This window comes from Caretta caretta, chromosome 4 (genome assembly GCF_965140235.1).
Source record: "Caretta caretta isolate rCarCar2 chromosome 4, rCarCar1.hap1, whole genome shotgun sequence".
Classification (NCBI taxonomy): domain Eukaryota; kingdom Metazoa; phylum Chordata; order Testudines; family Cheloniidae; genus Caretta; species Caretta caretta.
Genome location: NC_134209.1, coordinates 108,474,378 through 108,487,507, shown reverse-complemented (window position 1 = coordinate 108,487,507; position 13,130 = coordinate 108,474,378). Strand labels below are relative to the sequence as shown.

Below are 13,130 nucleotides of genomic sequence, written 5' to 3'. Positions count from 1 at the left end.
CAATTTATTTGAGCATGAGCTTTCGTGAGCTACAGCATCATCGGATGCACTCGATGAAGTGAGCTGTAGCTCACGAAAGCTCATGCTCAAATAAATTGGTTAGTCTCTAAGGTGCCACAAGTACTCCTTTTCTCTCTAGAGGGTTCCATTGAGCCAGGTAGAAGGGAGATAAGAAACTAGAGTCTCATCTTGCATGCAAGGAGGGTACAGGAGCCAAAAGGGTAGTCTGGTTAGCTGGGCTATTTGGCGAACACCACAACAGCTGAGGCCCAGAAAGATGAGCTGGTGAAACTGCTATAAACTCCTTCCTTACCTGACACACATGTGAGGCAAAAATGGATCTTAGCTGGGCTGCCTGGACAATGTCATGGAAACTGAAGCCTGGGGAAGGGACCCAGATTGCCTGGATAATATAATGAAAAAAAAACCCTTACATAATCATTGACAAGTTTTAAATCAATGAGTGTTTTCAGCTTTGAGCCATGTGGTTGGGAGGAGGTGGTCAGGAGGTTGAGAATGAAGGTTATTTTAATGGCAGCAGAAGAAACTTAATGGGACATTACAAAATTGTCAACCTAAATTACATCTATATGCAGCCACCGCAGTAATTAAATTGCTTTTGCATATTGACATTACACTTCATGTTGGCTGTTGGGTCCTCACTAGCAGTGCTTGCCTTGATGCAGAGAGCTGTGCAATCTGGGTGCTATCCCACTGTGCAACTTGCCACCAACTAGCGCAGGGTGTTTTGGGAAAGTTTTGCAATGTCTCATGGGGGCAACTGAGTCACGCAGGGATGACTGGGAACATGATTTCAACATCCCATAATTTCATCTGCATTCCATAATGTTTTGTGCCTCTTTTCAAAATCCCTGCAAACCTGCTGGGACGCATGGCTAGAAAGGGTTAAACATCCTGCAAAATAAATAACTCACAGAAGATGTGTGGGGAAATAATGTTTGTCGTTTTTTTGTATTTACATATGTATGAGTAGGGTGGACAATGTAATCAACCGTCCCTGTCTATGCTGTATTCTGATAATTCAGAGGTCTAAAGAACGTCCTATAATGTAAATGAATTGTAAACGTGGGATATCTCAGTATTCATCTCTTTGAAATGTAGTGTGAATGGTTGAGGAACAAGCAAATGGCCTTATGTTAATTCATATAGCTAAGTACCGGTGATGGACCTCCTTCAAAGTCATACTAATTTATTACCTTTTGTTCCCTGAGGAATTCCAACTTGTCAAAAGACATGAAATTGTATAAAAGATCCTTGGGTCATGAGTCTGTCATCTCAGATCTGCTTAGACTTCATCAGGGGAAGCTTTGAGTGACAAGACCAAAGTCCCAGTTATGTTGGTACGCCCTGAATATGAGTTTTGGACATTGGACTGTGACCTAACAACTGAATTCTAAAGAAAAGGAGTACTTGTGGCACCTTAGAGACTAACCAATTTATTTGAGCATAAGCTTTCGTGAGCTACAGCTCACTTCATCGGATGCTGTAGCTCACGAAAGCTTATGCTCAAATAAATTTGTTAGTCTCTCAGGTGCCACAAGTACTCCTTTTCTTTTTGCGAATACAGACTAACATGGCTGCTACTCTGAAACCTGAATTTTAAAGGAACTCTTTGCAAGTACAAAGCTCACCATCTCTGCTGTGAATCTGAACCTCAATGAGTTGAACTCATGTCTGTATGTATATTGATCTTTTAACCATACTCCCTCTCTTTTGTTTTTTAATAAATTTTAGTTTAGTTAATAAGAATTGGCTGTAGCATGTATTTGAGTAAGATCTGAAACATTGATTAACTTGGGAGGTAATGTGTCCGCTCCTTTGGGATTGGTAGAACCTTTTCTTTTATATGATGAAATAAAATTTACAGAAATTTTCATCATATTTGATGTTGGTACCTGGATGGAGGCCTGAGGCTGGATCACTTTAAGGGAAATGTGTTGTTTGCACTTCTGAGTAACAAGTGAGGTAATAAAGCTGTTGTATGCTGGCTTGGTAAATCTAGGTATTGGAATATCCACCAGCTTTATGGTGATTGCCCCGTTCTTTGTAGTTCACCCTAATTGAGTGATCATAGCTGGCTCCCCACTAGGATCCGGGTCACACCTGCACATCTGCCATTTTTGTGAGAAACATGGATCCTGCACAGCTCTGTGCTATTGTGATGAGTGCTGTGAGCCTGGGATGTCTGATTCTGCAGTATTTGTGGAGCCACTGGGAACATGACAATTCCTTGGAGGCCAGATTGCTGTGGGACATAGAAAGAAACAGTTCAAAGTTGTTGGTGGCATTCACAGAACAGCTGCAGATAGTGGAGTGCCGATTCGCAGCCCGAGAAACAAGCACTTACTGGTGGGATTGCATCATTATGTAGGTTTGGGATGATGAGCTGTGGCTGTAAAACTTTTGGACACGCAAGGCCACAGTCCTGGATCTGTGTGCAGAGCTCACCCCAGCTCCAGTGCAGCGACACCAAAATGAGATCTGCAGTGACAGTGAAGAAGCCGGGTGGTGGTTGCTTTGTGGAATCTTGCAACCCCCAATTGCTACTGGTCAGTCAGGAATCCATTTGCAGTGGGGGAAATGTACCACGGGGGTTGCTGTGATGCAAGGGTGTAGGGTCATTTATATCACTCTTGGCAAACAGTATTTATTTAAAAATAAATGGAAGATCATTTCTAGCTCAGCCCACACCATGCACCTTATCTGCATACTGTCATCTTCCAGTAATAAACTTGTAGTATGTTATACAGAGGCATGGCTGATGTGTAGGTTTTTTCCAGTCAACTTTAATGTCCAAAATGGGGTATGTATTAATGCAGATTCTCATTGTAATTAAAAATTTTATAAACTTTTGTAATACAAATTTTTGTAAATACAGTACAACCCAGGTATAATATCGCCACTGGTTCTGCTGGTGGGCTTTTATATGGCAGAATTGCTCAGTTACACTTCATGAGCTAAACATTTGTATTCTTGCTAATGCTGATCACCAGGCACACCACATTGGGCTTGCTCTGACATTTAACACTAGATATTTCTGATATTATTAGAGCTTGGAAAATGTACTGTTAAAAATTACTTATATAGGCCACCTTACAAACAAAGTAGAAACACTACAACTGCCTCAAAGCTGCTGATCCATTAGTTTCCCCTATGTTTTAGTAGCTATTTGTAATTATTAATTTTGTCAACAATTTCATGGTAAATCTATGCTTTTAGACTTTGAGTTATACATTTAGTCTGAAGAAAACTTGCTAGCAAAATTTCTTGACGTAGGGCTTTAAGTGTGTGTATATATAGTTTTCATTTAGCACTTTAAAAAAATGGTGTGTGTGTGTCTGTGTCTGAGGAGGGAGGAAAGAGAAATGTTTAGGGGAGCAATATATTATTGAACATAATCCCATTTTATTAGTATGTTCTTGTGTTAGTGGCAAGTGTTGCAGAACTTGCATTTCCTGGCTTTTTTCCCTTTCATCGTCTGTCAATAATTTGGCATAAGGTTAATACATCTTTTTAAAGATACTAACTTTGTTTCTGCTCTGGAGTTAACCCAAAATGTTTTCTTGTTGTGTTTTTTTTTTTTTTTCATCAACTCTAACCACAACGAGGACCGATTGTTTAAATTGTTAAGTTTAGGTTTTGTTTAGTTCAGATTAGTGCCATAGAATATCTGCAGAAGTAGTTTTGGGGAACTATAATATTGTAGGGATACAAGTATTGTCAGGATTGTTACAGTGCTTATACTGAACTCTTAAGAGGTTTCTCGATACTATAGCAGATCAATAATTTAAGTCTGGAAAAAATGTACTGTATTCTGAGTTTCTCAAATATAGATTGATATAATTTTATATGGCCTTCTAATCAAGATGTATCTATAATTAATTGTATGTCAAAACACAAATATGTCTTTATTTTTTGTAAAATTACATTTGTGTTAGATTCACACCCTGCTGACAAATTATGGTTGCAAAGCAGGGATGATATAAAATCTTGCTGTATTTCTGTGGGCAATTCAGATCATGTCTAAATCCTATTAATGAATTCTGATCAGTTAACACAGCCTGGGTCTGATTCTTATTTCATAGAATCATAGGGTTGGAGGGGACCTCAGGAGGTCATCTAGTCCAACCCCCTGCTCAAAGCAGGACCAATCCCCAATTTTTGCCCCAAAACCCTAAATGGCCCCCTCAAGGATTGAACTCACATGTAAATGTGGGATATAATTCAGCATTACCTTTTTAAAGAGGTTACTAATTTTTAGTGTGGACTAATACTATATTCAAAGGAGAGTGAAAATATTTTGGAAGCAGGAAAAGGAAATATTCTTCCATAGCATTTTGTCCATTCCCATTTGAGAAGCATTGAGACTTCCTATTTTGATTAGAGCTGAACCTAGTGTGCTGATGTGACTAACTCTTTCTAGAGTTTTGCAAAACATGTTTGTGTAGCAGCATCACACATTAATGTGAGCACAGCTCTGGGATGAAATCTGCCATAATTAATTGACTGCGCAAAGGCCCTGAAAAAATTGTGTGGAGATGGTCTCTAACAAATAGAAGAATAAAATTGTTTGAGACTTTCCATAGGGATCCTTTAAAGTAATGGCTGTATATGGAAGTGGTCCTTAGAAATCCATTGTATTGGTTAAATGGTGGTGGTAAACTAGCAGTTGGATCACAAAAACATTGTTACAGTGATCCTAACGCACTGATTCATTAAGGATGGCTCTTTTAAAATATCTAATTAGAATCCCAGGGTTTCCTACCAAAGATTTTTAGCGGTGATTGGGGCATAGAAAGTCATCAAATGGTCTCTGAGCTTCAAAATGTGGACATTTAAAATAGCACATTCTGAAACAGTCCATTTCCTTTTGTTTCACAATATTAACCATAGTGTTCAATGTGATTATACAAATAGTCTCTGTCAAAGATAAATGAACTGGAAAATATTAAATACAAATTGTCAGCAAAAGAAACAGATGAATATTAATCTAGAACTAAGCAGTTTTTGTCTGGAAATTTACCTTAGGGATGACGGTGGCCCCTTAGGCTGTCAAGAGACAGGGAAGGAGGTAAATGGAGGCAGTAATCATCCTTGCTAAGGGCAGTCTGTGTCTTCAGACCCATTGAGAACAAATGAGAGATGGCAGCTATTTTGAGAAGGCCAACTTTACTAAAGGTAGCCTGAGTCAAATCTTTTCAGAATCATACGAGGTGGCAGCCATTTTAAAAGAGGGTGATTCAAGTTTCTTGAAACCACTATTCTTCAGTCTCTGCTGAAGGAGAAATTTTCATTTATGAAGATTAATGGAAAATATTAAACTTAAATTCCTAAAAATTTATTTTAATAAACGATCAGATCTGTTCAACAGTTACCTCATTGCCATTTTTGTGTAAATAATACCTGAGCTGAGATGATTTTGGATGATAAAAGATCTGACAGAGTGCTAAATTTTTATAGCATCCGTTTAAAATTAATTGTAACTTGTAAACAATTAACAGATTTACTTGTAAAGTCTCAAAATTCATTAACTACTTAAATACTCAAAGTAGTTATTTTGTGAAAGATGTATTGTATTCTTCCATACAGAAGTGATTTAATTCCTTCTTTTGAAGTGAAAACTCAGCCTCTGCTATGGCGCTGTAGCTGGTATCACCATCATACCTGTTCTAAGTTCTAAATGGGAATATTTGTAAATAGAAGAGAGGCATAAAATCTGTTTCATTTCTTAGTTTGGAAACTGAATGTTGGCTCAAAAAATGTATATTTTAATATCCGTGATCCTAATGTTTGTCTTTTGTGATAACCTTTGAATTCCACATCTGATCAACTCAAAATCAGGAAATGTTCTAGGCATCAGCGGGCAGAATAGTATTAATTTTGGTGAGATTTGGAAAATTGGAAGGGGGAAATGGACCCATGGAGCCCCTTGCATCTGGTTAGCAGACCCAGTAGTTCCACTAGCTCTGTCATTATCTATAGATCAGAGAATGGGCAGCTATTAATACTTTACAGCATAGTTTTCTCTGTCCTCCCAATATAGTTTAAAATGTTGTCATCTGGAATGACTTGTCTCCCAAACAAAAAGAAGAAATAAGAATGGTGAAAGGAAAGGGGGTGTTCACAGAGATCCTGAAATGGGGAAAAGGGTGGGGTAGGGGTTTCAAGAGTCTCTGAAATAGACGGGAATGGGAGAGTGGCACACAGACAGCTTATGGGGAGAAATGGAGTGATTCAGGGAGTCCATGGTGTATGCAAAGAGCTCAGACGATAGAAGCAACAAAGTGTGTGGCCCTCTAGTATTTCACCTGTAAATAATCTAGGTGTATATTTTTCCATGGGTAGTTTGTTTTGTTAAAAAAAATTTTTTTTGGAACACATGTAGACATTTTATTCCTGCTTCTTTCTGAGATGAAAGACAAATTTGAATGGAACGTATAATTTTGGTTAAACTCTTTTAATAAATGGTTCTATGAAACATACATCATACAGTATCTAAGTATGCCATTATGAAAAACTGGAAATTAACCTACAGAGCTCCAACAAAATTTGTCTTAGGAACTGTGTAGTCAGGGAGGAGGTGACAAATAGCCAGTAGCTCCTGCACCTAAATGTTGTCTGAGAGCAGGGATTCTCGCAACAAATTTTTTGGTGGCCTCAAAGTGCGGCGACCAACTCTTGCTGGTGGCCAATATGACAATTTTTCTAAAAAACTTAACTAGCTTTAGGAAAAACAAGTAAATATACACATATACCGGTCCAAATCGTTGTAATTTATTTATGTAAGGTTTTGTTGCAGACTCAATAACAACGTACGGTTGTCTCTATTCTTTATTGATTTATTGACTATTCTAAACAGAATAGAAACACAAATAATGTGTTTTGCGTGTTCTTGTCTTTTTTGTTGTTCTTTTTGCTTTTTTGGTTTGTTTTTTAATAGAATTGCTAGTTAATTAGTCCTCTTCTGTGAAAAGTGATATTTGTATGTTGTTATCACTTTTCACAGCAGCAGACTGGTTACTAGCTGGGAGGCAGTGAAAAGTGATATTAACAAACATACAAATACTGTACTTTGCAGACCCAGGGAAGGGACAAATGCTTGCCCTCCCCCCCTCCCCAGTCCCCACTCAGGTGGTTGTGGCTGCAAGAAAAACCTCTGGTGGCCATATTTGAGAAACGCTGAAATCTGTGGAAAAAGTGCTTTTAAACAAGATTTCCTTTAATGTTAATATTTAGGATATTGTATTGTTTTAAAAAATAGGTCAGTACACTATTTGAGACTTCTTGCTGTATTCCAGTGAAGGTGGTGATTGCTTTAAACAGAACAATACACTTCCAAGTGATATATTAAACATAATCAAGTTAAAATTTCGGACTGAGTTTTTTTTCTTGTCTTGTTTAAAGTATTCAGACTAAATAGCTATTTAGGGAGTCACTTTAAATCTAGTCAATTAAAAATTAAAAGTAGTTTCAGATACTCCACATTCTCCTGAATACCCTTGTCTATGTTAGTGGCTCTATAAATACTACTTTGGAGAACAGTAATGCTGCATAAGGTTATATTTTAAATTAAATTAACTGCAACATAGCTATCTGAAATGAGTTATTTTTAGAAATCTGTTCTAAAAATTGAATACTTTATTTTTTGGGAAGGTGTGTATCAAACATAACTTACTCATAACTGTTTTTCTCTGTTTATTTTTAAGACGAGCAAAAATCAAATTAAAGTAGATCTTGTAGATGAGAATTTTACAGAATTAAGAGGAGAAATAGCAGGACCTCCGGACACACCATATGAAGGCAAGTAATGTTTTTGTGTATGAAATTATTGTGCACTTCAAATTATGTGTCTTGGGTTGCTTTGTTTAGAAGGTTAATTTACAAAATAAAAAGGAATAAAGAGCTCTGTATTTTGAAATGAGCCATTAATTTATGTGGTTTTAAATTAAATATTTAAATTTAAACTTTGGAAAATATATCCGCTACATTTACATATAATCACATGAAAAAGTATTTAGTCTGTAGCATAACAGACTTTACCATGCAACTTGCAAGGACTAAGTTGCAGTCTGGGCTGTGCAACAGAATTGTAAAAGGTATAGTAAGAAGGATGTTTAGTTCCCTGATGCAAGATATAGTTATCATGCTTGGTGGGGATGTGTAAGTTTGTAACTGTCTCTGGGATCTGGAAGCAAATGTGTACTCTGGAGAAACCTAGAGTGCAGAATAGAGTAATTGTCCAACATGGGTTACGAAGAGCTGTTGTAGAGAATGTGGGTCTTTTTAATGTTTTTTATATTTTTTTCAACTTGTAAGGAGAGGCACCTCTCCATTAGAGGAAATTTGGAGGTCTACCTGTTTCCGTAGATTCCTCTATTTAATTTTCCATTGGGGGAGCCTCAGTACTAGACTGGGTGTTTACAATTATCCTGAAAACCATATGACCTATTTTCTAGTTTCTCTGTGGTCTGAATCACAACCAAGAATATCGTTTATCATACCAGAAAAACAAAGAGATTTTGTTCCAGGTATAACTGACAGTGCATTTCACCTAGCAATCCCAAATTGCTCAATTATCTTTACATTTGTAACATTACGTGTGTGTATAATACTGGTGGAGCTGGCAGTGACTCCTAAAGTTAGGTGTCAAGTATCAGGGGGTAGCCATGTTAGTCTGTATCCACAAAAACATGCATCTGAAGAAGTGGTTTTTTACCCACGAAAGCTTATGCCCAAATAAATCTGTTAGTCTTTAAGGTGCCACCGGACTCCTTGTTGTTTTTCTTAAAGTTAGGGTTGCTTGACATTTGCCAAAAGACCCCGTTTTCAGTAGCTTTGCTGAACTTTAACTGTATGTGCCAAAATTTTCTATGCCGATTGTCTGTCTCAGGCTAAATTCTGGAAAAGTTTCAGCAAAAGCAGTTCAGCTGTTTTCAAAAAAGCAAGGTTATGGGAAAGTAAGCCCTTTTGCCAATGTTGAAAACTTGTTACAAATCTTCATTGAGAAGTTCTGGTACCTCCAAGATTTGGAGCAGGGACTTGAAATTTGATAGGGGTGTCATTCTGGAGTCAGACATATGCTTTTTATCATCCCTGTGAAAATCTTCCCAAATTTATTGAATTTATAAGTCTCTGAAAATTGCTGTTCATGCATGCTCAGTAGAGGTTTGTTAGAGGCTAGCAGCAAAACTCTGAGAATATTCTATCTCCAAGTATGCTTTAACCCAATATTTAGGAGGTCTTTCCCTGTGCTTGCTTCTCCTTTCCCTGTGCTGCTTTGGCACCAGACGGTAACTGGTAAGTCCCAACATTCCTCTGCTCCCAAGCAAATAGCTGTGAAGCCCACTGGTGAAATGTCTCATCCCCCTTGCAGTGGTTGGTCCACAGAGGATAATAGCCTGTTTTTGCTACCAGTTACGCTGTTAGCTGAAGCTGTGCTATGGATCTAAAGGTTCTAGGGCTGTCAGTGACTCACATGGAGGTCAATATAATTTCACTTAATGGAATTTTTTTTTTGAAAAACTTAAGGTTTTTGTTATATTAAAAGAATGTTAAGTTGCAAAGTCAAGCACTCAAAATTTAGGAAATGGCAGAATTAAGTTTGCTTGTACAGCCACATAATTTATCCTCCTTGTGTGTATGCATTGTGATAGTGTTTAATAACATAATATACTTTTTTCCCCTAAAGGATCCTACCGTATCAGTATACAGAATGGATAGTGCTCAGGAAATTCATCAGGGTTGTTTTGTGACTGAGGCTGTGGCCTGTAGGCCCCATTTGTTCTAGAATTCAGAAGTTTTGTAGCCACTGAGGTAAAAGACTGCAGGAAGAGAAAGAAAGGATATCTCATAGTTAAAACAGCTGAATACCAACCTGGAGAATTGGATTCTTTGCCACAGAGTTCCTATATGATGCTGGGCAAGCCACTTAAACCAAACTTTTCACAGTTGACTACTAGTTGTGTGTCCATTACTTTCTGGATGCCCAAATTGATACTTTGGGCCTGATTTGTAGAAGGGCAAAGCACTTGCAGCTGAAACCAAAGTCAGCAGTATCTGTGCTTTGACTGTATAAACATGTAAAAATGCTGAGTACTCTGAAAAATAGGGCTGTTGGTGTCTGAAACTGGGCATCCAAAATTACAGGTCTCATATGATGATTTTGGGCTTAATCTCTGTCTCTCAGTTCTCAGTCTGTAAAATGGTGATAATGCTCCCCTATCTCAACTGGGTATTGGGAAGACAAACTTATTAGTGCTTGTGAAACATATGGATACCAGGATGAGAGCACTATAGAAACACCAGGAGGAAGTCAGTAATTCTGTATTTAGTGCAAGGTTTGGATGATGTGAGGTGTATAAGGCATGGACACATTGATGAGTTTAAAAAATATTGAATAGCTATTTGTTCAGTGAGCACCATCTTTTTCTGATCACTGAATGAGGCAGGAATTCTGTCAGTGGAAAAAAATAGCACGATCATGTAGTTGGATTGTATTATAGTGTGTATTTATAAAGCGGTCAAATTAAGATTACATGAGCAACCTTAATTCTGGCATTTCCTAACTTTTGAATGCTTGAGTTTTCAACCTGAATGTTCTTTTAACATAGTTTTATGCATTTATTAAGATTATGTATATAGACATATAGATCTATAGATAAATATAGACAAAACAGTAACACTGCACAACTGTTCAGGGTAAACAATGAAGAATATCCAGTTGTAGTTGCAGGGGAATATCAGGGTTAACCTTAAGAAGAAGCCCTCTATGACCTTTTTTTTCTTTCTTTAAAATAACCACAAATGGTAAGGACCTTGGTTTTATGTTTCTGAAAATGGTAAATTCCTACAGAAAAGTGATCCAAAGGAATCTAATGAATTGCCAACACACTTCCTTCATCATCTTCCTTTTCTTTAAATGTTTCCCACCCAAATATTGACCAGTTTCAACTGTACTTAGCTAAGTTAGCTTAGCTTAACTTATGTTTAAAATATCACAGCCTGAATTGGTGCAGCTTCCAGTCACTTTATAAAAAAGTAGATAGCAAGAGTTCTGGAAATCCAGATTAATGGCTGGTGTTCTGCTTTGCAGTAGATGACACTCTCTAAAAAAGTTCTAAAGTGGTAGTCTAAAGGCAGGTGTGTTAATGTTTTTTGTTTTTTTTTTGTAAACCTCTTTAATGACAGACTGGTGAACCACAATAATAGTAATTTCATTTCTTAGTGTATATCGGGTAGTGAGTACAGTAAATATAGTAACATTAGACTTGAGGTTTGGAAGTGTAGGACTTCCTAATATCTGTGTAATAGAAAAAGCAAGGCTTTTGAACGTTGCTTTAAGAACTTACCAAGCGGTTTCAGCAGAAATATTGAGGTACGTACAGAAGTTACATTTGTATTACAATCCATTGCATTCTAAGACAGATGTAACAATAATAATTAGTGAGCAAATAAAGTTAATCTTTATCTAGATAAATGTATATAAAAGTTAATTTAGTTTATAAGCTCTTTGGAGCAGGGACCTGTAATTTATTTTTGTCTGTAAATGCCATACATGTCCATGGTGATTTATAAATAGTATTAGTTTATTGTCCCCTACTGACTTAGGTATGGGGGTTATAAAATTCAGGTGGATCCTTTATTTGTATGGCAGGCTAGAAGATGTTACCCAAAATTGTGATAGCCCCTGTCCTTGAAGGGAATGAAATCGTGCCTTTAAATTACATTTGCAAAGTCTGCTTTAATATCTGTATATTGATTTGAGATCCAGACAAAATGGTATGAGCAGCAAAAATCTTAAGAGCATTTTTGGATGTTGAAATCCAGCAGCAGTCTTCTTAGCAGTCCTACAGAGGGAACTTTTCACTGTCTTCTCAGATTGCTTTGCTTGAAAATTGGCCCCTATTTTTTTTGTCTTGCCTTTGTCTGCCTACTCCCTACATTTGTATTTTGCATTCACGTTGTGAGACACAAACCAAACTTATGGTGCTGGAATCGTTGGCCAACTTTGTCTCACTGCCTGTGGTCAACATAAAGGAACAACAGATACAGAGATGCAAGAGTAATTTGGCAAGCATTTCCGCCCTCCCCCCTGACTTATTTTAGTATTTTAGCCAATGTGACTTTGGTTTGTACTTCATCTTATTGCTCTTTATATAGTGTCACCTGTTGCCTTTTCCAGTCTGCCTTATAAACATAGCGTACATGCTATTTTGAGTTCAAACTCACCTGTTTCTGAAACTTTTTTTTTAAAATTCACAAAAAATAAAGAAAAATATGCCTTAAGTTCAATTTAAACCTCTGCGGGCTTGACTGCTAAGCCTATTCCTTAGATCCTCTCTTCCCACTTCTACTCCCCTATAGTCAGGTGGGATAATGACTTAGCAGAACCCTTTTAAATCTTTATCAGGAAGATCTACATCCACTAACAGATTGGGGTGTTTCAGACAAACTTCCATCCAGCACCATTGTGCTAAGTGCTTTACAAAAACATAAAACCTTTGTCCTTTCTCCAGAGAGTTATCAGTCAAGACAGACCATGCACGCTTTCTTATTCCTGTTTTCAGTTTTTAAATACTTTGTTTCCTTGCCATAACCTAATTTGCCATCTCCATTACTTTTGCTCTTTAGTTTGTAACAATGTTACTTTTTGTGTGCTAGTTTGTAAGCCCTTCCCCAGTGTTTACATATTTCACACCCTTTCCCATTTTCAACATTTGTCTTACTTTCTGTATTAGTTTTTAAAAATAAATGTACTAATTATGCCAGTAAAGTGTTAGGAATAGTGTGGTACCATCTCTGTTCTGTGGAGGAAGGCATTGCTGAGTTATGCCTAAAATCCTGACTGTGTTGTCTTCTGTTTTTGTTTGAATTATAGCTGGTGACTTAAATATAGATTTTTTTTTTTTAATTGGATTCAGATGGGTGAAAAAAAATCAGTTGAAATCTTAGGCCTCTTCTGTTGGTGTGAGTAACAAATATAAACATAAATTCCTTAATGATGACAATACTAGAAATATGGGCTTTTATTCCAATTTTTCTATTACATATAAAGTAACTCCAGTTAGTGAACATATATGTTCGCTTCAGAGCGTTTCTATAGTTGGAAA

General features: G+C 37.1%; 1 protein-coding gene across 4 annotated transcripts in view; it reads left to right on the top strand.

Moving 5' to 3' along the window:
* UBE2K (ubiquitin conjugating enzyme E2 K) overlaps positions 1 to 13,130 on the top strand; it is a 64,371-nt gene that overhangs the window by 19,610 nt on the left and 31,631 nt on the right. For 2 of the 4 annotated variants that reach the window (XM_048848538.2, XM_048848537.2), the window contains exon 2: positions 7,728 to 7,821. The exons of the other annotated variants lie outside the window; for them this stretch is intronic. In XM_048848538.2, the coding sequence (XP_048704495.1) occupies positions 7,728 to 7,821 (94 nt within the window). The remainder of the gene's footprint in view (positions 1 to 7,727; positions 7,822 to 13,130) is intronic. 4 annotated transcript variants of the gene reach the window in all.